We start from the raw sequence: 25,665 nt of genomic DNA, 5'->3' as shown, positions 1-25,665 counted from the left end.
CATCAGTTAACTGGACAAACATATTCAATAGAGTTCTGTTGTTCTTGTTACTAACCTGATGGAGAGACCAGCAGGTATTCATACCCACTAGTGGTCCATGAAAGCTGCAGTGAGCTATGATTTTAGGCATGTCTTCTTGTTAGACCTGAGAGAGAGTGAGAGAGACCTTTGTAGCAGTGTTAGTTAGCCACGGGGCATCACTAGGGCATCACTAGGGCATCACTAGGGCATCACTTGCCCACTGTTGGCATCCCGTTCTCTACCCGTCTACTACCTAAACATCTTTTTAAACGTTCATTTTGTATTGTTCTCACAATGCTCAACCAGGGTGTAGGATACATCACTCACTTGGTTTGCAATTGCTCCTAACAAAATGATTCTGCACTTTTGTGTTTATCTGTTGATTTCGTTTTATGGCTCCCTGATTTTTTTTTCTTTTTGCTTCATTCTCCTCATTGTCATTTGTTTGCATTCTTTGCAGTGTATTATTTTGATAAAGGAATTTATTGTCCTTATATCACAATGCTTTTTTCCTGAATTTCCTTGTCTAATGTAAGCACTGTTCTGTCAGCATGCACTTATGGAAGTGAAATTTCACCTTGTCTCTGTTTCCCAGCTCTGGAAGCATGTCAACCTGCACTGTACTGTCCTAATGTTTTACTGTTCTGTCACTTAACTGTGTGTAAAGACAAAAGGAAGGTTCGACTGGGTTCCCTTTAATGCAGTGATCCAGGTAACTGACTAGGACAGGAGATGGGACTTTGTTCAGGATGACAGGAACTTTGTCAACACAGAGGAAAGTAGGAGTCTGCTTCAGTATGCTACATATGTGTGTGAGGCTGAAAGGCGATTTAAGGGCAACTTCTCAAAGCTCCAAGTCTCTCAGCTCATCCATCACTGTCATGTGCTTCTGCTGGGCTCAGAGACATTTTCAGCTTTGACTTTATCCTTCTATAGTATTTATTGCCTATTGTGTAGTTGAATGCTAATGTTCTTATTTATCAATGAGGTCCAAATTGAATACAACCTAGAGCTTTTTAATGAAGACGTCATTCAGGAGAGATTAGTCAAGCAAATGTTTTATGTCATACAATATTATGCTCAAAACAAATGCTAAACGCCAGGGTAAGTCTAAGAGAGGGCATGAGAGTCATTTCAAGTTACCGGATCACTGCAGTCAATGTGAACCCACACAGACGCACCAAGCTCTGCCCTATATGGCTCTGTGCTGCTGGGCTACTGCACATACCTGAAAGCTATTCCTTAATTTCCCTAAACCCTTCCTAGAAGAGCTGACAAAGCAAAAAAACAAAAAAGGTTATAATTCAGTTATTTGAATCCTATCTTACCTATTATAGCCTAATCTAATGTAATACCCTATAGCTGTGCCAGCCTTAACTCCAGGGTCTATAGGACAGGCTTGTGCGTGCTCTCTACTGCTGGTGTCATCCTATGGGCCAGGCTCGGTTCTACTGCATGTCCAAACTGGCTAACCGGCCAGGCATGGTGTGTATGCTTTCCTGCCCTGGCTGCTCACTATGTATGTATGTATGTATGTATGTATGTATGTACCTTCACCTCACTCACTTGCTGCAAACCTGTAACTATTCACCACTCCATACAGAGGACAGAAGCAGCATTATCAGCAGTATATAAACGATTGGGAGATTTAATACTGTTGACAACTTGAATTAACCTCATAGAGACTACACTATATCCCAGTTAGCACTCAACCAGTATACTTTTCTTGACATTTACACAATAACTTGTGGATGCAAAATGGACGTCTGCTGCTGATTGTGCTACCGTACTCTTATGAATGACAACTGGGACTGGATGTCTCTGTATACAATGGCTTGAGTCTGCTTACAAGCAACTGACTTGTCTTAATCAAGTAGTGATATAGTCATTACAATAGTGACACTGGACTGTTGATAGAAATATTCTTCTGAGGCAGATATCAAGCACTGTGACATATGCTATAAGGCTATGGTGCTGAGAATGTGCTAAAAGCATAGTTTAATTTCTGCCCTTTCCAATTTCTCTCGCTCTCTCACTCACACACTCACTCACTCACTCCCATAACACTTTACCTACTACAGTCTTGTGTTGATGTTTCTTTTGACACTGGACCCTGAGACTGTTTTGACCATATCTCCTCTTTCTAAGAGATTTCTATACTTTTTAACATTGTAAACAGTTGTGCACTAGTGTCAATAAAGTTGACCTTTATGAAGTGGGACTCCAGAATCTTCTTTTTAAGACCCCAACATTGTCTTGTGATCGACCTAGATGGTAGTCCCCCCCCCATCCTGTGATCTAGTAGATGTAGCGTTGGTCTGCTAAATGTCTGTATATAGTTGGTTATATACACTCATTTGTGTCTGTCTCGTGGTGGTGTCCATGTAGTCTGTGTGTGTGTGTGTGTGTGTGTGTGTGTGCGTGTGTGCGTGTGCATGTGCGTGTGTGCGTGTTTGGTATTTGGTGGCTGTTCCGGCCCTCCCTTCCATCATAGTGTGTAGTAGCATATTCTCTCTAGAGATGCGCTGGATTTAATCATTGTTCTGTTCATGCCAACATGGTGCTATCTGAGGACAGGAGACAGTGGTGGGCAAGTATGCTATCAAGTGTCCTAGCAAGTTAATGTTCAGTACTGGCAGTGCACTTGATTAAGGGAAGATAATTCACTTGATCATAATTCAACCAAACAGCAGTGTGTCTCTGTGCTAGCGTGCTGAGATCCCAGACATGACACAGAGAGAGAAGGGCACTAGAGTTGTCTGGACAGAGTGAGTGAGTCATGAGTGACTCTTGTCTGGATGTCTGCATCTAACTACTAGCCGCAGGCTGTTCACCCACTAGAACTCATTGCTATCCCTAATACATGTTGAGTTTATTAACAGCTTAGATTTCACTTATTCAGCCCTAACTCTTTTTCTCTCTCTCTCTCATTCCCTCCATGACGTCCACAGGAGTGGTGTCCAACAGCCCTCACCTCTCGGCCTCCTCTGGGAACTCCCAGGGTATGGTCAACGGTCAGAAGCCGGTGGAGCTCTGTGGTCACAGTCCGGACGGTCGGCAGCCCTCCCCCCTCACCAGCCCCCTACTCAACGACGCCGGCAGCGTTCGCACCGACGATGAAGACGAGGTTCGGAGGAAGGTTTGTGGTCCAGAGAGGGCCCTCTTTTAAAAGGCGTTGACGGGAAGCTTTGTTGTGTCAGCTCTTGTGTAGATCATTGGAATTCTAAACCAGACATACAAGCCTCAGAGGCGCCCATAGTCACATACTTAAAATAGCGGAGGACCTAGATTACCTGCTCCAAATAAATCTCCTCTGGGACCAGTGCTGTGTACTTCATAGAGAACCTGATGAAGTAACTGGGTTACACGTCAAACACTAGAATTGATGACATGGGGTATGATGACATTGAGTATGAGAAAGCATCAAGACTTGCCACAATTTATATCGTAGCTTGTCCAGTATAGCCGAACCGTAGTGTTCACCCTGCTCAGTAAAATCCTTCTCCTCTATTTGCTACGCAGAGGTTCCCCACTGACAAGGCCTACTTCATTGCAAAGGAGCTGCTGACCACAGAGAGGACATATCTGAAGGACCTGGAGGTGGTGACTGTGGTAAGAACCTGCCAGATGTATGCCTCCGCTCAGGGAACCAATACACTGCTTTTGTTTGTTTTCTCCTCCGCTGTCTTCTGGGCAGCAAACATTGATTATTCCGGCTAGCTGCCTAATAACAGAGCATACAGACAACACACAGGGGGAGCCATGCAGCGGTGGTAGGATGGTTTTGGCAGGTGTGATTCCTATTTTCTGTATACTCTGAAATGTATCTGTTTATCTCCAAACAGTAAACAATGGAGTGGCTTGGCCTTGACTGCCTCTGTGCTCTCCAGCTGACATCCTATTTCAGTCCCTTTCTCTCTGGCTCCCACAGGCACTGTACACACAAACACATGGCCACCTTTTTTGGCTCTCTGGGGAAATGCAAAGAAAACAGGATATTAAAGGGGAGGAATAACTCCTTCCATTGCGATCAGTGTGGAGGTTCCTGTGTTGAGGCCTTATGAGACTGTTGTGGTTCTTTAGCAGAGCTCCCATATGTGCGGGAGGCTACATCACCACATTTCACTGACTCTTGAAGGGCTGCCGCTCCTCTCATCTTCTCTGATGTTCAGAGAAGCCTTTTACACATCTCATAAATATTTGGTTTGGCTGCTCCCCTCTTTTTATACCCTCGCTTTTTCTGTTAGTCTCTCTCTCTCTTGCTCTCTTGCTCTCTGGCTCTCTTGCTCTCTTGCTCTCTTGCTCTCTGGCTCTCTGGCTCTCTCCCTCCCACCCCCCATTGGCTGGTGCTGTTGAGGGTGAAGTCATCTGAGGAGCAGCTGTTGTCCTCTGTCTACTTCCCAAGGCCTCCGGCCCCATGCTTCCGCCATGCTGTGTTCCCTTCTCTTCCCTCGCCTATATACTGTAGACCAGTCATCCCTTAATCTTATCAGGTAGTCTTTAATGAGATGGTCACTGAGGGTCGTGTCAGGAATGATGGGCTATTGATTCCTCCATTCATCTCCTGGTCGTTAAAAGGATTTGAGAGACGTCATGAGGGCAACATTGTGACTGCTAGACAGCAACAACACAGAGGTCTTTTGGCAGCATGTCAGGTTTAATACAATCCAAGCAGATGGCCTTCTAATCCACCAGAACCGCTGCATTTTACTTCATTCTCAGAGGAGAAGTCCCCTATTTGGCTACTGCATTTGAGAACATGATGAGTTACGCAATGAAGCACTCTAATGTGTGTGTGTGTGTGTGTGTGTGTGTGTGTGTGTGTGTGTGTGTGTGTGTGTGTGTGTGTGTGTGTGTGTGCGTGCGTGCGTGCCTGTGTGTGTGTTCTCAGTCTTTCCAGAGCTCAGTGATGAAGGACGAGGCCACACCGGAGTCTCTGAAGAGCACCATCTTCCCCAACTTTGACCCCCTGTACAAGTTCCACTCTGGCTTCCTCAGGGAGGTGGAGCAGAGGCTGGCTCAATGGTGAGATAGAATGACAGGCACTGGATGAATGTTATCTTATCGCCATACTCATTCACCGTGATACATGTCTTTTATAGTTCAGGCAATTTAGTTTCCTCAAAATGCACTTAGCCAAGCACTTTTGTAGCGAAGCCCCCTTGGAACAAGAACGCAGTCGGTGGTATGTCGTTTGTAATTGGACTCATTGATCTTAGGGCTTGGCCTTTATTTAATGAGCGTTATTGGCATTCAGACTGAGACGGTTCATCTGAGACACACCCCCTCTGAGATGACCCGGGGAGCTGGGGTTGCTATGGCAACAGTCGCGCTGCATCAGAGCTGGCCCTCCTTGCCTCTGGGTTTCCACTGTCTGCTTCCCTTAATGATGTAGCCTTAAATCACACATACACACGCACGCACACACACCAATCATGATGCATAGACACACACACACACACACACACACACACACACACACCCACCCATGATGATGCATAGACAACCATGATGATGCAAACTCAGACCATCAGTTACATGATGGTGTTGACATGATGTGGATCATCTCATCATCTATCTTCCCAAGAAAGCCAATGCAACCTCAGCCTCCCAAAAATACTTTACGATGACCTCACCCCAGCATTTCCAACCACTGGCTGAGAGGCAAAGTCTTACTGTAGCATGGAGCATAGATACATGTATCTCCTTTTCCATTTTGCATATTCAAATATGTTACACCGGTGACTTATTTTAGCCGTGCTGGTTGGTTAACCTTGGGGAGAGAGAGAGGTGGTAGTGGTAGATGTAGATGTGTAAGGTTGTATCTAAATGGCGTGACATTCAGAATGTCCTCTCAGGTTTTTACTGCCCTCCATAATGTACGGTTGGTTCATATTTTGAATGAGGAGCATGGCGGATGATGTCAGTCTGCATAGTTGTGTCTCAAACCATTTAGTGGAATTCATGCTCAGGGAGACACCTGCTGGCGGTATTTATGTGTGCAGTTAAAGGATTCCCATTTCCCTCGAACTTCATTGGAATTTGCCTGCATGAGTGTTGGTCATGCCATGAATAAGCAATTGGCCTCTAGTGCTTTAATATTCTTCAGCAGTTCATTGCAACTGCAATGCTGTACTGATAGTATGAGATCTGAGATATTGCTGCAGAGATAATCACGTCTGTCTCTCTTTTCAGGGAAGGACGCTCTAATGCCCACATCAAAGGCGACTACCAGCGCATCGGTGATGTCATGCTTAAGAACCTCCAGGGCTTGAAGGTATGATTTCAGAGCTCAACTTCAGTCATGATTTCAACCTTTCTTGTGTGATAAATGAACTTTGCTAAGTATCTGCAGCAGGCCTCCATGACCGGTTACAGTATGCTGATAGTCTCTGCCTATGGCCACGAATGGCCCACATACATGTCCATAGTAACTTGTGTAACCTCTGCCCCCAGCCCCTGACGACCAACCTGCAGAAGCAGTCGGAGGCTCTGGTGGAGCTGGAGAAGGCGTGTCGGGGCTCCCGCAGGCTAGAGGGCCTGTGCAGGGACTTTGAGCTGCAGAAGGTCTGCTACATCCCCCTCAACGTCTTCATACTGCGGCCCCTGCACCGCCTCATGCACTACAAGCAGATCCTGGAGCGCCTGTGCAAACACTACCCCCCGACACACGTGGACTTCAGGGACTGCAGAGGTAACTGTATTAGGAGTCTGAGGATGCAGGCTTGGGCCCATGGTGCAGTTAAGGGCCCCCTGGTGCATTAGAACTCTATGACATCACATTTAGGTCACCAATATGCATGTGCAAAAACGTGTGGCTCGTGTTTCCATTATATGCAAATGCATTTTCAGCCTTTTTACTAAAACGCTGTTTGCAATCTTTTTTTTTTTTTTTTTTGAGAGCATTGTTAAAGACAAGATACAATAAAAAATCGTGCTGTAGAGTATTCTGAAATGTTAGGTATTTTTTGCTCTGCTCAGAACTATTTGCTCCAGCAAATTGTTATACTTATGGTGCCTTCTCTCCCTGGTCTCTAGCTGCCCTGGCAGACGTTTCAGAAGTGGTGGACCAGCTCCAGGGAAGCATGATCAAGATGGAGAACTTCCAGAAGCTTCTGGAGCTTAAGAAGGATTTGATTGGCATTGACAATCTAGTCATTCCAGGACGGGTGAGTTCAAGGAGAGATCAACTCAGGTGTTTGCTTGTGGAGGAGGGTAGGTTAGTCTATTGTTAGTACTACCTTCTCATTGTCAGTCAACTGTGTATTTTCCCCTTTTGAAATTTGCTTTGTCTTTGAACAATGTTTTGCAGGAGTTCATCCGGTTGGGTTGTCTCAGCAAGCTTTCTGGAAAGGGCCTCCAGCAAAGAATGTTTTTCCTGGTAATGTCTGTGCTCTGAGATGATGTCATGAATGAGTTATTAATAGAATTGTTCAGTCAGTGTGATCTCAACATGCAGATAGTTATGTACCTCTTTCCTGGTCTGTACTGTAGACCACCTAAGAATAGTACAGCTCTGTTTCCGTGTCAAAAGATAAAGATTAGGCACACATATCCAAAGGGGTATAGTTCCCTCTATCTTTCCACACAGCTGTGCACTGTTCTTTGAGCCTGTGTCAATCTTTGTTATGGAGGCGAAACCGATGTGTCAGAAACATGTTGAATGTTATCTAGCTGGCCAGGCCAGATCTGGTTTATTTACAGAGGCCTTCATACTCAGTTAGTGTTCTATGTTGTGTGGGATGAATGAGGTTGGTATAACTATTAACAACAAATGAATAATTTCTCTTTCCTCTTCTCTGGTGACAGTTCAATGATGTGCTGTTGTATACGAGTCGAGGGATGACACCGACCAATCAGTTCAAAGTGCATGGCCAGCTCCCTCTCCATGGCATGACTGTAAGTGGCCTTCTTCCCCAAACCCCCTCACAGCACTGACTGCACAGTAGAGGAGCTGTCACGAGTTTGTCATTATTCCCTGTGAATGAACTGCTGATCCACTGTATCTCCTTTGCTATCTAACCCCTCTCCCTCTCCCTCTCCCTCTCCCTCTCCCTCTCACTCCCTCCTTTTCTCTTTCCTTTTCCTCTTTCTCTCCCTATGTCCTTATGTATTGCTGACACACTCTCTCGGTATGCTGTTCTACAATGTCCTTCCCACAAGTGTTAGCCTCTAACGTGTTGTTTGTGTTTTCGGTGTCTCCAGATCAGAGAGAGTGAGGATGAGTGGGGTGTGCCTCACGCCTTTACTCTGGTTGGACAGCGGCAGTCAGTGGTGGTAGCAGCAAGGTAAGACCGTGGATAGATCAACTGCTATGACTCTGGAATAGCAATGAGATGCTATTTAACAATAGGCCTACGCGGCTGTGTGTCATCTGTGGTATGAATACCAATATTATAAATTAAAAAAGTGGTTTGCGAATTGGCACACAACTGGTCCCTTCAGCACCAGAGTGAACAATAACGCTGTTGTATAATCACAAAGGCACATTCATAATTTACACCGCAGCCTTGCTCGTAAAAATAACTACGTGAAATATTTATCAGGTCAATCTCTGCACCGGAAGAAAATGAATGCCTTTCCCTGCGTTCTGCTGGTTGTGTTTAGAGTACCTCATCAAGTGTTTCTGACTGTACTATGTGTCCACTATGAGCAGCTGTTCTTTGCCTCTCCCCTCCAGTTCACTGTCTGAGATGGAGAAGTGGATGGAGGACATTAAGATGGCCATTGACCTGGCTGAGAACAGTAACGGCCTGTCATCTGACATCTTGCCCAGCAGTCTGACAGACAGCAGTAAGTTGGCACAGACAGAGGCTGGGGACGTATCGAGTCCATACCATATGGGACGAGAGTCGATCATGCATCTCATAGACCAGAGAATAAGAGAATAATTGTATTCATTGTTTGGTCTTTGCACATCCAGTTTATGCTCTTCTAGAAACCTCATAGCGAAATGTATTTAATTATCGTTATTTCAAAAACATATTGATGAATGAGGCCCAGTGTCGTTATTTTAGCACAAAGAATTTGTGTCTGACAGTAACAGCTTCCTGAATTTCCCAGAATGCCCTGAGGACTCCTCGGTGGAGCCAGAGTCTGAGGACGACCTGACGGCGTCGCGCACCTCCCTGGAGAGGCAGGCCCCTCACCGTGGTAACACCACGGTGCATGTGTGCTGGCACAGGAATACCAGCGTGTCCATGGTGGACTTTAGCATAGCCGTGGAGGTACCAGCTAGCCCCAGCCTCAGCCCTGTCCTCCCCTCCATTTCTCTCTCTCTCTTTGTGTATCTGTATCTGAGTGTGTGCTGTATCTTTTCCTCCTTTAATGTGATTCTCTCCCCATGGGAACAGTTTCCTCCAGTTGTCCCTGTCTCTGGGCATTGCCTCAGTGGTTGTATCACACCTTACATATTCTCACTTCCGTGAACTGTCTATGATACTGTACCTACATACAGTATTGGACTCAACTTGGCATGACTATCTTAAACCATGAATTTCAGTCTTAAGACGGTACCTACAATTGTAGCTGATCAATGTTAACAGGCTGTTTACTCTGAGCCCACCACAGACCAGACATGAGGGGCACTGTAAGGATACTGTTCTCATCTTGCCCTCTGTGGCTAACCTATCTCCAGTGTGGCTTCCTTATCTAATCTCAGCTGTGGTTTCCTGTGTGGTTTTACCCTCTTTTTTTTCCTCTTTGGTTTCTGTCGCCAACTTCAGATTTCCAACCTTCTCGTCATAAACACCCACTAGGCACCCACTGCATAACAAAACATGACCGTGTCCTATCCTTGATCTCCAAGAGATAGGAGTTCATCAGAAATGTACTGTACTTTGTGGAAGTAACATCCTCTTCACAGCCTTGCCTGGACCCACCGTTAACCCCTGTGTTTAGTACTGCATGCCTGTGTTTGTGTTACACCTACTCAGTCTCTGTGTCTCTGTCCCTCCCTGCCTTTCTCTTTTCTGTCTGTCTCTCTTCCCTGTCCGTCTGTCTGTCCTCCGTGGTAGAGGACCCTAGTCCAGTCAGTGAGTGCGAGGCCCCCCTGGTTGGGGTGGGGCCCGGCAGTGGCCAGGGACCAGTGCCTCTCTCTCTTATCTGCTGGTACCGAGTTCAGAGCCTCTCCTTTAGTGATTCCTGCAGGAGTCTGGAGGTAAAGGAGCCAGGGAGAAAAGAGAGGCCCCTGGCATTCTAGCACTACTGTACTTCCATAGCACCTCATACTCCTTGAGGGCGTTGATGAAAAGTTGAACAATTTTCTATCACACTTTTCATCCACAACTTATTCTATTTAAATCATGCAAAATTGGTTGAGATGAGGCAGTACTGTCATGCCATGATGGTTCAGTTTAAGTATGCGATTTACACAAACCACCACTAGATGGCAGTTGTTCAACGTGACTGAAGAGGTCACACTCAGTTCAATTCTTTTAAACTGTGGTTGGTTGGACACCAGGCTAGAAGTTGTCTGTTTATAGCTGTACTTACCTCAGATAAACCACTGTTTGGAGTAGAGCGAGTCCTCATGCTTAGTCACAGTGGGTTTATTTTGAAAGCTGATAGAATAGCACGCATTAAGTAGCAACAGTATATTTATATGGAAGTTTGATTTAATCACAGATTACTACGCGTGTACTTCCCTCTGCATGTTTTTATTGATGTTGTATATTTGTTTCTCTATTAAATAGACCAATGCTGTTTTGTGACCTTTAATCTAATCCTGATTCTGCCACACTAGAATCAGCTGTCAGGAAACTTGCTGAGGAAGTTCAAGAACAGCAACGGCTGGCAGAAGCTCTGGGTGGTCTTCACAAACTTCAGCCTGTTTTTCTACAAGACCCATCAGGTGAGGACTGTCTCCTGGCTGTCCTGGTTTGACTGTGCTGGCCACAACAACAGGAAACATTTCCCCGTCCCCATCTTCCTCCACCCCCTCCTACCCATGATCTTCAACATGACCTTGTTTAGTCTAAACTCCACTGCACTTGAGAATATCACGTCTCTCTGAGGAATTTCAGATCTGTGTGCCATCTAAGCTGTTAATCACGTTTTCATGTCAGCTCCCTTTTGGTACTACTGAATGAATAGTAGAACAGATATTCATGTAACATATTTTGCTCAATATATTGTACTGTGCATGATTTACAGTAAATTAAATTCTAAATGGTTTACTGTTTCTGTCTTTCCCTCTCCTAGGATGACTATCCTCTGGCTAGTCTCCCCTTGTTGGGATACTCTGTCACCATCCCCTCCGAGTCTGAAAACATCCACAAGGACTACGTCTTCAAACTACACTTCAAATCCCATGTCTACTACTTCCGTTCTGAGAGCGAGTACACTTTCGAGAGGTATAGTACACCTATTTTTTTTTGTACATCTGTACAGTGTACTTGGTTGATTTTGGGTGACTTTGTGGATTTGGGCCAGCGCTGAAACCCTCTATATTTCTCTCTTCCCAGGTGGATGGAGGTGATTCGCAGTGCCACTGTCTCTGCCAGCCGCACCCGCATCCTGAGCCGGAAAGAGCCCCACCCGTACTGATCCAAAGAGCAGGGGGTTCTCCCTGTTTCTGTGCCCCCCCCCCCCCCCCCTCCCATGGGTCTGGTCACACCCAGCCCTGCCACACTACAACACCCTCCCCTCCAGCAGCAAGCTGCAGAGCCCCACCGCACTTCACTTCTGTTCTCTGGACTCTTCGATTTCATTTTCTAAACATATCTGGGACATTTGTACATTGAGCAGAGTCCATGCACAATCTTGGTGCTTTTTAATGCTTTAATGGTGACATGTCCGCTGGTTTAGACTGCATCAGAGACTGCATTTTCAGCATTTTTACTCGGCTCTGAAACCTCTTTTGTAGGATGTCATTTTATACTGTTTTCTAAACGGTCTGAACCACTTAATATTCTTCTGGTTTTACATTTTGTCATTGGTTGTTTTTATGACAGACATATGCTGATACAGAGATTCTGCATTTTTCAAGTTGTTTTTTCATAGATAGTTAGAATGTCCCTACATCTTCACAACGTTTTTTGTCTCCTTGTTCATTTTACAGGGCTCAAAGCTGCTTTGAAATCCAACAGCTTGAGTGCCAAATTTGTATCAATGTCCTAGACTTTCTAATGCATTTTTATTACATTGCCGATGAAAAAAAGGCCTCATAGAATGAGATTAGAAATGTGTTGAAAATAATTGTTTTCTAGAAGATGTCTCTGGACAGTGTGTGAGACCTTGTGAAAAACATGACTGATTACCAAGGTATACAAATATTTTGTTGTATCATTGTCATATCTCTAGGACTAATCACAAAGCCGTCAGGGAAGCTAACATCACCGCAAATGCCATTTCAAGTAAAGTGAATATTTCTGTTAAATGCTGATTGTTGTTGTATGGATTCTTCTGAGGGTGTTCTGAAGACTAATATACCCATAGATATAGACCTGTTCTATATCTATGATGATACCACCCTCAACTGTGTGAGAAATGTGAGACATGTTCATAATCTGTGTATTATGAAGGAAACTGTAATGGAAAGCTTTAAAGAATATGTGTGAAACAAAATATAAACTTTCAGTTCCCAAGTACCATTGCCCCTTGTTGGACTAGGCTGCCTCCCATGTGTAAAGAGACCTTCATGTGTCTAAATGAAATGGATATATGCATATGACAGGGTTTTTGCAGTGTAGCATTCGAGAGGAATAAACTTTGGTTTTCCTTGTTGAGGGAATGCTGTGTTTTCCCTGAAAACAGAGAGTTCTTTGGAAATGAAAGCAATAAAAACCTCATTTGAACAAATGTGTTGTGTGTTATTTCCATGTTCCACAAAATCGAGATGTGATAGCCCAGTGAATGTTTGTCACCACCATCACCTCAGTACACCATGCAACATATTGAACAAATTCCAATTGTGTTATATACCCCAGTAAATCCTACAGATGGCATCATTGCTCATTGCATGGTTTAGGGCTGTCTAGGAAAAACGTCCATAAACCCAATTCATCTAACATGAGTCATGACATAAGCAAACTGTAAAAATATCAATGTGGGCTACAGCGGATCATAGTCAAAAACCAGTGTATCCTACTACATTATCAGGCAGGTCATGTGTGTATCCTATTCTGTACTAGTCTTGTTCCCAGACACTTCCACAAATATGAGGTTAATTCTGTACTGTAGAAATTAATTTATTGATCCACTTAACTACATAATTATATGCAAATGACTGGTTGTATAGAATACACAGGCCTACACGTTTAGCCTAATTGAACTGTACTGTATTCATTCATAATAATGTAACAACAATAGTCCCAGTACAGTGGTTGGATATTCCACCTTCCACATTAAGTCTGCGATACTATAATGTTGACTCTACCATATGGGCTGTCCATGAACTACCTGCCTACTGTACAGTACATTCATATGCGCTCATCGAAATTCTGTAGGTGGGCAGGCCTTTGTAAATCAATGAGGAGGGCGGAGTGTGGTATGGGGCCGTTTACCGAACAAGGCACGCACGCAGATTACGCCTTCTGGCTGGCGTAGCATGTACCGACGAGGGACCGCGATGAGACGATGACAGGTCAGAATAATGGTTTATTATGACAACAATAACTCCGAAGGGAAGAGTAACAGCTGCGGAATAATACAAAACAACTTTCACCTTTAATGGCAAATTATGAGATCAGAAAGGCAGACTGAACCAGCAGTACGACAGCATGATCCAGTTTCCAACTCAAGGTGTGCAGTAGTGACAGTGGGGACGGAGAAACGGAAAAGCCGGTGGATGAATTTATGCATTTAGTTTATACCCTTCTATAACAATTTATCAATTCCTAAAGAAATTTATGAAAGCCAGAGCTGGACGATGTCTGTTCCAGTGCTCCCGGAGACCAGGAAATTTACAAGGGGTCTAAGTAAACCTGGAACTGCGGCTGAACTAAGGCAAAGTGTCTCCGAGGTTGTCAGGACATCCGTGCTTGTTGTAAGTACACAGTTTCAATATCTAACCTTACTCTTCTCCCATACCTTATTCTGTCAACTATACCTCTTACTGCTACGGTATCCCCGTGTACTGTTACTTTGTTCCATATAGTGTGGCAACGTTGTCAACCAGTCTCCATGTGTCGTTAAACAAACCGCAAGGTTGCTGATTCGAGGTCAGCTGGTGCAGCACACTATGATATTATTCATACTGACTTGGGGGTTTAACTCAATGACATGTGTATTGACTTTTGGCAACTTACATTTGCTTGAATATTAGATACATAATGCAGCCTTTTACGCAGCACAGTCGTATTGCAATGGGTTAGGGTTAGGGGTTTTTGATACACACTGACTCACTTCAAGTTGTAGTCCATTTTGGTCACATTTTTTGTCACACCACCTTTGTCCTTTAACCCTTAGGAAAGGTAAATCCACCACTGTCTAATCATTAATTGGACATGTAAATAAGATACACACTGCATCTGAGGTACACATGGTTATCCTGGATAACATATATTTGTGTATCACTGACCTTAATACTCTGAATGTGTAATTAAAATCAGGTATGTAAAAGGTGATCATAAATATGTTGACCTGAACAGTACAGTATGGCGACACTAGAAAGAATAGCATGAGAACACCTCACGGATGTAGGTATGAGACGAGATGACTCCAGACATTCCCCTAAGGGCAACGCCTTTGCATGATAATTAGGGGAAATGCCATAAAAGTATCTCAAAGCCGCCATGGTACAGTTGGCCCATAATATGTGTTGCAATATCCTATTCATTGTATAAATTACCATGTTGGCACTGGTGTGTTCTTGAAGTGTTTTATGTCATAAAACAATTCTGAATCTGTGCCTCATTAGGGCCTATTATATTTAGCATCAATGAGGCTATCCATTTTCATACAGAGGCTCTCAGAAAGGCGCCTCTTTACAAGGGAAGGTATTTGACAACAATTTCATGGATGGTATCCCAGACGCTATCAGATGGCATTGATGTAATGATGAATTTGACCATCCAGTGTGTAACATTTGGGCAATGGAAGCCTTATGATATCAATTTTGCAAAGGCTTAGGGGAGAAAGGAGTTGACCCTTTTGTCTGTCAATGTGTTTGGTGTGGTGTTCAGGGCGATTGTTCCAACTTTCCTGAAGAAGTTGCTAGGTAACCGAAACAGACACCGTCCAAGCTCTCTGTCAGGGAAATGGAATCCTGAGTCAAGATCCCAGACACACGACCACACCTTCATATTATTTATTCATTTTCACTATGGAGTTGAGCCAGAGTATCCTGGAGGAGGAGAAAACGAGGGATATGCAAAATAATGTGTTTCAGAAAATCAACAAGGATATGACTAAAGAGCAACTCCCAAGTTAAACATTTTGCAAAGACCTACAGCTACTCTAGGCTAGGAGTATCCTATAACATCCTCCGGCTAGTGTCCATTCACTGACAAACATATGGCCGGTGGTATGAGCTGTAGAAGTGGAAGTATAGGTCTCTTGTTGTGCTGGAGTGGTCGTGGAGCCCCTCAGTGGGACAGGAATGTGATTGTACACAAGACCACCGTCCACACAGATTGTAATTAATTCCTCCATGAAACATGTAAATACCCTCTGAGGAAAAGAAGGATCTCTTTCAGTGACATAAAGGGGAGATTGTGACTGATCCCCACCATTGTGGACGATTGTATTTCAGTCTGCATTCAAAGACAAATGTATTGTATTCTTAGTCTTCTTTCTGTCTGAAAGATTGTAATCAGAATACACACAAATAATTAATAATAATCAAATTGACTAGACCCTCTTTGGATGGTTCATACATATTATCTGCCACTGTCTTTTGCCATTACTCAAGCTAATGATGGGACAGGATACAATCTAAAGTTTGATTTTGGTGACAAATACACTCTTCCACTAACAATACAGTTATATGATGTTTCTGAGAGTACACACTGGGCAGAGGCCCTTTGTTTATTGTTGGAATGAAGGGACGTGTGAGTGGACAAGGCCCATAGCTGAGATGTCCCTCTGTTTCTCCACACTCACAGCCAGCTCTCTATGAATTCCATTAGCTCCATAATGGCCGTCATCAGCTTTGAATTTGTTGTGCTGGTGGCAGCAACTCCTAGCCAGCCTTTGAAACAAAACAGGAGTTAGCACTTTTGCTTTCCTTTATTAGATTAGAACTGAAATGCCTTTCCACTTTAAAGAAGATTCCTTTGTATCTAAGGTCTCTGTATTCTGCTCTGCTTTCGTAGTTACGAAAGGTGCGGAAACGTTTTTGCTCAGATATCAATACTCTGGTCTCTTTGGGACTTGGGCTTTGCAGATGAGCTTAACGTATCAATGCTCGCTGGAAATGAGCTGTTAACTGCTGGAAAGCAGCTAGGGGCAGTTGTATAATTGCAATCAATAGCCCATGTTGCATTTCATCTAATGGCGATATACTTAGATAATCAGTGTTCCTGCCGTTTGTGTTGCCCTAGGGGACTGTAAACCATGAGGCAGGTCATACTCTGGCACCAGCCTATCAGTGCACAGCTGACCTTTTGTGACCAGAGGGCATCGTAGCTTGTCCCCTCTCCTTTGCATATTCAAACTGACCATGCTGTGACTTTATTGACGGTTTTCAACTAAGCACAAATATGTTGTTATTGAATTCACTAGTGTGTACAATGCATGGGACTGTGTGAAAGACAATGTCATAATGTACTGTAGGAAATTAGTGCCGTATCTGTGTAGTCCCTCCTTGAGTTCCTTTTGTTTGTCGGAGAGGGCGATGGAGAAATCAGATGCCCTGTAATCCGTTTGGCAGGCAGAGCGGTAGAGCATTTCCTTTCGTATGGTTCCAACCAATCAAACTGACCTACTGAACATCAACAAACATTGGTCATTCTCATCCGGTTACAATCCGTGTAATTGTCCATTTCCTTCACCTCCCATTCTGTTGTTGTCCTCCATGCTTTTTCTTCAGGCATCGTTGACAACAGAGATGGTGTTGTGGTTTGACTCGGTCAAGCAATTCTGTGGTATGAACCTTCACTATGTACAGTATGAACAGTTTACAGATGGCTTAATAAAAGTCATAGTGTGCTTCCTGTGGTCATGACTGACTTGTCCTGACTCTACATGACTTTAATTTCATAAGCAGGTCCAGCTGTTCATTGAGGATGAAGTGGGCACATGAAGCCCATTCATACAGTAAGGTCAATGGTACAAACCATGACTTGTTCTTATCTATGTGATACTAAATTACTTATTATGGACTACACTACCATAATTTCAAAAAAAAATTCTCTGTAACACCTGCTGAAGTCGGCTCCCTGCTCCCTTGTTCCCTCTACGCTAGGTGACGTGTGCATCCCAGGAATACATCAGGTGGTCGTGTTGAGAGTTAAGCTGTGACACACAGACAGAGGGAACATTGTCTACGGTGTAATTTCATTACATATGGAACAGTTGTGGATAACCACTGGCCTTTGAGCCTGGATTCCACTTTGTGTGAGGTTTCTTTGTAAGACTCGCTCTTCAAAGAGTACTCCCTGAAAACCATTATTGTTTACCATTTGATAAATGAATTTGATCTTGAATATCTTTCTCAGTCCTCTCCTAATTGTGAGGAAATGAAAAGGGTACCTAATGTAATATTGCCCGTAGAGTGCCTATGAGGTTTACTAAAACTGATTTTATGAATGCTTTGAAATACCTCAGTGTAAGTCACATTTCTAGCCCTTACAGTCATAAGTCCTGTATTTATGTTAGCTGTGTGAGGCTGATGTAACTATGGATGCTGCCCTTTCCAGTTGGGGACACAGTTGTAGTTGGTGGTGGACAGAGTTGTAGTTGGTGGTGGACAGAGTTGTAGGTGGTGGTGGACAGAGTTGTAGGTGGTGGTGGTGGCTGTGGCATGTGCCACCAGGCCAGTCAGGAGATTAGAGCGTTGTTACTCGTTTTCAGGGCCTATGCAGCTTGGCCATGTCTCTCTCTCTCTCTCTCTCTCTCTCTCTCTCTCTCTCTCTCTCTCTCTCTCTCTCTGTCTGTCTCTCTCTCTCTCTCTTTCTCTCTTTCTCCTCTATTTCTCTTTAATCCAGCAAGCTCTACCATGGACACCACACCACAGGGGGGCCTAACACAAGGCTACCTGGACCTGAACCCCACTCCCTCCACAGATACCCCAGGCTCATATTACTGATTCTAAACACAGAACAAACTGTATTTGGAATACCAATACCAATGTTTCATACAGTACCTGCTGGCACTTTTGTGGAGCTAATACTAATACTTTTAACATGTTGCGTTGTGTGTATGTGTGTGTGTGTGTGTGTGTGTGTGTGTGTGTGTGTGTGTGTGTGTGTGTGTGTGTGTCTGTGTGTGTCTGTGTGTGTGCATGTGCATGTGTGTATGTGTACGTGTGTGTAATGATAAGTGGCACACAGAGCGGCTCACCCAGGGGGGTACAGATAGCTGACCAGATGAGATCTCTAGCTGCGTCAATAATGCATGAGGCCTTTCTAAAGCCCATGTGACCATTAAGGGACCCACTCTCTCCTGTGTTCTGTGGTTTGGACAAGGCAACATCTTAGTCACTACTCCAACACACTGCACAAGCCCTCTTCATCGTAGTCTAGTCTAGCTGAAGGATAGTACTCCATGCCCCTTATCTTCTTAGAAAATGATGTACAGTTATCTTCAGTGATGGTCTCTGGCCTGCCATGTTGATTACAGACTGCATTGGTCATCATTACGGCTCCATGTATTGACGGTGACCTTGTTGTGCTCCTCCTGGAAGAGAAAGCTCATTTGGTTATTGGCCTGAGTTCGAGAGGCCTTGTATGTTCAATTACACTATCCAAGAGATGTGTTCGCTCTGTTTCAATGACTACTTTGCATATAAATAGGACAAGACAAGAGTAGATAAGGGGAATATGGGGTCAACCACTTTCGTATTTCATACTATACTACTGAAATACTTTTGTCTCTATTTTTGCTAATCCATGCAATGAGGAATTGCTCTGAATGCTCAAAGGCAGTTTAGACTGGAAACATTTAAAGCCCACATGACACAGATATGACCAACGATGCATGGTTTGTGGCAGGGAATGCTTCAAGGAAAGTGAGAAACTAGAGCACACACCCACAGGGCTGGCCATAAACATTGTCTGCTTGGCATTGTGCAGGGTTCTTGGCAGTTGTGGTTTTAATCCAAACCAGAACCGCTCAAGGCCCTCATGGCCAGAGAAAGATGCTGTATAGTTCCTCAGTGAAGCATTGGAGGCATAAGATAATTCAGTCCATCATGTCTATGTGTGAAAGGGTCTTTTTTAGCCAGGGTCTGTCAAGTCTTGGTTTTCCACGTCTCTGTACACAATAGTGATGTAGCCAATTCAAATCGTCTCATGGTCAAACAATGACAGCTTTTAAAAATATATTATATTATAAAAATAAATACATTGGAAAAGTGACTAACCATTGTTTCTGAGACACTTAGAAACCATAAACCTCTTCTTTGCAATCCTCACTACTGCACAGTGCCAGTAGAGCGTCAGTCCAACCACTAATCAAAACGTCTCCAAACCTGACACTCATAACTAATCCACAGGTGTCGTTTTGTGGTTGCTTCAAACTTGTGGCTTATTTAACCATTTCCTGCTGTGAGAAGAAAAAACAGGTCCACGATGAGGAAGTACTTTACTGTGTTTGTCCCTCCCCCTCACAGGTCATTGTAATCTCAGATGTGCTATACATAGGCCCATGGGCACAATGGGCCATTGATTTCTTAGTGGCTAAGCCCAGGATTCCATTTGTGTGGACTGATTTAATGGCTGTTATGTAATTGTGCCTGGTGAGATGGAAATAACTCTTAGTTGTAACCAAAGGCAAAGTCAGACACATTACTGTATACACATATAGTCATATTCATTAGATTATCACTAGAAAAGATCAGGGTTGTTCATAAAACAGACATGAATCTTTTTGGAGTTCTGAGTTCCATGCGCAAATAAGTTATACACATTCCACCCCTTGGAATACTCCCCTGGCCAACTCTGCCCCAAAATATTTAAAGCCTACCCAAACAGGAAGTGCCCATGACTTCCTGTCTCTCATCTTCTTGTGGGAGTACAGAGGCCTGAGAGTTCCTAGATAGAGGTGGTTTCCTGTGGTTGTAATGGGAGTGCAGGCAGGGCTGGCCAGGCAGTATCCAGAGTGAGGCTTAGAATCCCGCCCACTGTGACCGTTCCCTGTGATAGAGGCTGACTGTTTTGGAACACAGGGGAGGTTACCATAAGAAACTGCGTGAGTTCTAAAGAGCCAGGCTGGATGGTGTTTTCCTGTTAACAAACGCAAGGCACTGCTTTGAGACCTGCTTCACTTCACACTCCTGCCTCAACACTAAGACCGCCAAACTACTGGCTTCTTACCAAGATGTTGAAAGCATTTTCATTGATGATATCTGAACTCTGAAGTTTTGGTTTGGGCACCAAAATACTGTATATACAACATGAGTCAAGCATTGGTCTGGTCTAGGCTTGTTGCTGTATCTTAACTGAAGTCTGAAGTGAGGTTTGTTTTCATGGAGGCTGGAATGCTCTCTGCTGCTCTGACAGTTTGTTTGGGCCTGGTGCTCTTATTTGGAGGATCTGAGTGGTTGGGTTGTACAGTAGCAGTCGTGCCACCTACATTGCTTTAGATTACAGTTTGAACCCCCCCCCCCCCCCCTCCTCCCATTCACTGACACACTTATGAAGACTTGCTCTAGGCCTACAGCCTGAATGCTGTACAATACATGTTAATCTTACCTTCATTTTGTAGGCTACTGTAATACAATCAGTGTTATATCTGGAAACTCCAGCCTTCAGGCAGAAGAATGCTATTTTGATTCTTCACGCCCGCACATAGGTGTGACTATGGGGGACTGACTGGATGACTGACTCATATCCTTCTGACCTTTTTTCCTTTCTGATTATGTGGCAAATCCAGTTTGCCATTTCCTTTGTAAACTGATAACACTGCTGTCATTGTCATCTGTGATCTAATTAGTCAATCCTGTTAAGTGACTGAACTGAAATTGAGATGTACTGTCATGACATGCTAGTACGAGGCTTATAGTACAGTGTCATTCCCTCAGCCCTGCAGAAGCCCCCTGGGCCCCTTAACCAGACACTGAACAGAGAGGAAATATCTGTCCCAGATGCTTGGTTTGGGAGGAGATATCACATGAAACTGACATATATATATAATTTGACATATACATAGAATTTGAAATCACTCGGCTCTATGGGTGTGACCGCTGTATGTTGAGAAAGCTCCTTTTAATTCCTGAGACTCACGGTTGATTAATGAGGTACGTGGCTGTGGCTTTGTGATTAAGTCCCTCCACCTCACCTCTTAGGAAAGACAACATACAGTACAGGCCTGGAGGCAGTGAGCGGTCCATCAGCCCCGAGCAAGCAGCTTGGAACAGACATATTAATGGCTCCATTAAGGGCAGTCCCTCACACAGCATGGCCCAGCCCATCAACAGGAAGTGAATCACAGATGTATCAGGAAACCTGTCCTGTGTCTGTGCCTGCCTGGACACAACACACCGGCTGATCCATTGGCTTGTGAGTGGCTAGCCGGCCATGTATTAACTGGTGGGTGAAATTGGTGAAGCCTAAAAGCTTTACCAGTATGATCGCTAGCTCTCTGAACATGTGCCCTGCCCCGACCGGCAGATTAAGCTCAGCGGATTATGTCCTCAAAAGCACTATACTTCCAACCGTGTATAGCAGGACATAGCCTACCGGAGACAGGTCCCTGTTCGCTGGTGGACAAGTGTGGGAAGTGTGTGATCAACAGAAGCAGACTAATGACAAGCAGATTTCATTTAAAGGGTTGTTTATTTTTTGGGCCCCTAAAACTAACATTTCCCTCCCTTCTCCCTCCTCTGTTAAACTACCGTAAAGTTGTAATTGTGGGAACCGACCAGTGGCCCTGAAGAATGAAATTGAAGGGTAAAGGAAGGCAAGCGTTTACTAAGCCTTCTCATATGTATTCTTTTCTCCTCTACATGGCATTTTCTCAATTTTTGAACCACTGCCAATTTTCCCCATTTTTGTTTACCCTTTCTCCATGTCTCTTTTCCTCTCTTCATTTTCTGTGAGAGAGTGAATGTGCCACATCCACTCACATCCAACAGTTCATAGCACTTCATTGTGAATGTACACACTTTATTAGGTACACCTTGCTAGTACCGGGTTGGACCCCCTTTTGCCTTCAGAACTGCCTTAATTCTTTGTGGCATAGATTCAACAAGGTGCTGGAAACATTTTGGGAGATTGAGATTTTGGTCTATATTGACATGATAGCATCACGCAGTTGCTGCAGATTTGTTGGCTGCACATCCATGATGCAAATCTCCTGTTCCACCACATCCCAAAGGTGCTCTATTGGATTGAGTGTGCCAAGAAAATATCCCCCACACCACTAGATATATGAGTTAACAGCAGTTGAACAGGTATACCTAATAAAGTGGCCGGTGAGTGTAAATGATCTGTTAGATGTAATATGCTTTGTTTAGTCAGCTTAGTCATTGAGAATGCAAACACTGTAGTCATAGCTCACTCTCATAGAAATTCTGTGACTGTCTGATTGGGTATTTCTGGAGTCAAAGAGCCAAACATCTTCTACTGTAGATTAATCAGCTTTGAAGAGTGTGTCATATCAATTCAGCTGCAGCCACACACACTCACCCAGCTGTGCCCCCCCTGACATTGGCTTAGTGCGGTCACTGACCTCCCATTCATACACACCAGCTTCCTCTGGGATCAGTTCAACACACTGTATGAACAGTAGTATGATAGCTACAGTGACAGATTAGAGTAGGCTACAGTTTGAATTCAGCAACAAAACCTACTGAAGTGTTTTAACACATTCAGGAGTCTTAAAATGTGTTTATCATGGGCTGGTACAATTGGCTGGTATTTATTTGTACTCTGTTGATGATAGAAGGACTGCTGAAGAGTGTTTGGGGAACTACTTAAAATTCCTGGTTTCTGCTGCAGTTTCACTGCAGTCTCCCCAAGAGATGAAAGTGAAAGTTTGTCAAGACTTTGTTGTCATTTCTCTGGGATTTCCCCCTTGTGTAGTACATAGTACCTAGTCTCTTATCTTATCCAAGGTGCCCAAGAAAGGGCGGTCCGTCAAGACTTAGTGGAAGGTTTAGGGGTGTTTTTATTATGCAATCACCTACAACTCAATTGAGAGTACCCTGCCTCTAAACTACCTGCTGTTAGTTTAAGGTTAGGGATAAAATGTTTGTTGTTGAGTTTAAATCCATATAATAATCTTGTAGTGCCAGGCAGTGTGCTGCACTGCCTGTGTCTGTATGGGACCTGCTGCGGCCAGTGGGGATCAACTCTAATGACTTTTCACCAGGCTGGCTGCATATTTGGCATTCCTCAGTCTGATACTGTAGGCCCGGGGGGAGAAGGGGGAGGCCCAGCCCATGGGCATGGGGGGCTGTTCCCAGAGGCAGCATGGGGGTCGAGGGGAGTTCGCCTCCAGGTTGCCTGCTGATAGCCTGTAAAACTGTTGGAGTTTTTTTGATGTGGAATGGAAAACTGAATCACTAGAGTTGAGTTGTGGGTGTTTCATCTGTGTCTTTGTTGTGCTCAGAGAAAATGCAAAGATTAGAGAATCATTTGATTGTTGTGGAATTATGAGTTCCATATTAAGTGGTGGACCATTCAAGAAAAATGTACATGAAAGAGTGAACTGTTGTTTTTGAAACCTGACACAAGGCCATTGTGCTGTACCTCTCCCACAATATACATACAAATGAGTTGGTCTGTTTTAAGGTCTTATATTTCTGTAGGGGCAGTGTTATTTATGATAATGCTTGCATTTGTGGTTACATTTGCTGACCAGCAGAAAATGAAAGTCCAAGTGAAAGGGGATAAAGTCTTATAAATCAGGAAATCATATCGCCCGAGTCAATATTTAGTTTCTCCGTCAAAGCCTCTGTGTACAGTGGAATAAGAGCTCTCTTTCAGGCCTTGTTTTTGTTTGCTCTTCGTTTGTTTTACAGGGACTTACCATTAGGAAGCAGGATTGCACTGTGCTTGCACTTTGCTACCACGGGACTCAGTAACACCAGCTGGGTGTTTATGGATGGGCCCTGTAAGCCGAGGGGCCTGATCTCAATCAGCCTTGTTTGGGCTGGAAGACTCAGAGGTGATCCCAAATACTACTCTGTTTATGGCCAGGGAGGGAGGGAGGGATGGAGGGGGAGAGGGAGAGAGAGAGAGAGGGGGGGGGGGGGGGGAGAGAGAGAGGGGGGGGGGAAGAGAGAGAGAGGGGGGGGGGAAGAGAGAGAGAGAGGCTGAAACCAGAGGACAGTGTCAGGGGAGTGCTTTACCACACACACTTCTGTTTTTACCGTGCCCTGCTGAGATAAAGAGCTCAGTATCTTACCTCTCTTAATCTCTTATTTGTGTCTCTACTCACCATTACAGGGGCATGGCTATGTCACACCATGGCTATGTCACACCATGGCTATGTCACCCCATGGCTATGTCACCCCATGGCTATGTCACACCATGGCTATGTCACACCATGGCTATGTCACACCATGGCTATGTCACACCATGGCTATGTCACACCATCCCGGACTCAATAAGCTATTGAAGTGGTATTTTTGTTTTGGCATAGTTGGGTGATCCTTGTTCCTGAGGGCAGGTTAACTTCCTATAATACGAGGATGCCTCAGCCACTCCTTTCCTTATGTTCTCCCATTTCCTTTGACCAGTTTAGTGCGTCTGAGATTTGTACACCCGCAATCCAGCTCCAGCACGCTGCCTACTGCTTTATGGCCTCTGTCCTTTTGGATAGGGGCTTTGTTGTTAACAATAGAAAGTGCGTCAGCTGAAAGCACTGCTGTATGAAAGTACATTAGGGAGCTTGACGTATGGAATGGTGAGCTATACGTGACTGAGAGCAATGGGGAGGGCTGTGTGTGGACCTCTCTGGTCAGAGTGCAGAATGTGGTCTATTCAAGACACAGACAGGCCATGAGACTAAACTATGCAGTCCAATATTGACTGTCCCAGGCAGCCAGCCGTTCTAAAACAGGGATGTATCCCATAACATGTGTTTCCTTTGTCAGGAAGGGCGGGGGGGGGGCTCCAAGGGGGGCTTCACTGGGGACTTTCACCCCCACTCCCACCACCACTGTCATATAGTACTGCAGCCAGCTCTCACACAGCCGTGGCAGGAGTAGGGAGAGGTGCCACCCCTGGCCACTGCAGTGCCAATGCCCAGCAAGCTAGCCAGCCAGCCAGCCAGCCAGCCAGCCAGCACAGCAGTCGTAAAGACGTCGTCTGCAGATATAACACACATTATAACAGAACTAAATGGTGAGCCAGATGGTTTTTGAAGTTTCATTTTTAGGGCCAAACTGAACTGCTGACAGCATTGTTTTCCCTTTTCTAAATCTTGATGCACAGCATACTGTCTAGTCACCTTCAGCTCCTTATGGCAACTCCTCAGGGTCACCCACTGTCCATCAAAGAGGCTTAGTGTCCTCCCGGCGGACCTCGCTGGCACAGCTAGAGGTAGAGCTGTGCAGGTGGATGGATGCACACGTCCAACTCCCCCCCACTTATT

At 44.5% G+C, this 25,665-nt stretch overlaps 2 protein-coding genes across 6 annotated transcripts in view; both read left to right on the top strand.

Annotated features, from left to right (window-relative positions):
• Window positions 1–12,809, top strand: part of LOC310812870 (FERM, ARHGEF and pleckstrin domain-containing protein 1) — a 47,446-nt gene extending 34,637 nt beyond the window's left edge. Inside the window, exons 14-27 of one of the 2 annotated variants that reach the window (XM_083681607.1) lie at window positions 2,973–3,148; window positions 3,544–3,633; window positions 4,913–5,046; window positions 6,217–6,298; window positions 6,478–6,715; window positions 7,060–7,190; window positions 7,334–7,402; window positions 7,831–7,920; window positions 8,227–8,309; window positions 8,702–8,814; window positions 9,085–9,248; window positions 10,766–10,873; window positions 11,224–11,375; window positions 11,487–12,809. In XM_083681607.1, the coding sequence (XP_083537733.1) occupies window positions 2,973–3,148; window positions 3,544–3,633; window positions 4,913–5,046; window positions 6,217–6,298; window positions 6,478–6,715; window positions 7,060–7,190; window positions 7,334–7,402; window positions 7,831–7,920; window positions 8,227–8,309; window positions 8,702–8,814; window positions 9,085–9,248; window positions 10,766–10,873; window positions 11,224–11,375; window positions 11,487–11,568 (1,712 nt within the window). In that variant the 3' untranslated portion in view covers window positions 11,569–12,809. Of the gene's footprint in view, window positions 1–2,972; window positions 3,161–3,543; window positions 3,634–4,912; window positions 5,047–6,216; window positions 6,299–6,477; window positions 6,716–7,059; window positions 7,191–7,333; window positions 7,403–7,830; window positions 7,921–8,226; window positions 8,310–8,701; window positions 8,815–9,084; window positions 9,249–10,765; window positions 10,874–11,223; window positions 11,376–11,486 lie in introns of both variants that reach the window. The other variant, XM_083681606.1, reaches the window with a different exon arrangement.
• Window positions 12,810–13,575: 766 nt separating this feature from the next.
• LOC310813402 (dedicator of cytokinesis protein 9) overlaps window positions 13,576–25,665 on the top strand; it is a 74,271-nt gene continuing 62,181 nt past the window's right edge. For all 4 annotated transcript variants that reach the window (XM_083682378.1, XM_083682376.1, XM_083682377.1 and 1 more), the window contains exon 1: window positions 13,576–14,008. In XM_083682378.1, coding sequence (XP_083538504.1) covers window positions 13,892–14,008 — 117 coding nt within the window. In that variant the 5' untranslated portion in view covers window positions 13,576–13,891. The remainder of the gene's footprint in view (window positions 14,009–25,665) is intronic.

The sequence above is a fragment of the Argentina silus genome, assembly GCF_951799395.1.
Source record: "Argentina silus genome assembly, chromosome: 12".
Classification (NCBI taxonomy): Eukaryota; Metazoa; Chordata; class Actinopteri; order Argentiniformes; family Argentinidae; genus Argentina; species Argentina silus.
The sequence above is the reverse complement of the archived record's forward strand: the minus strand, read 5'-3'. Positions and strand labels throughout refer to the sequence as shown.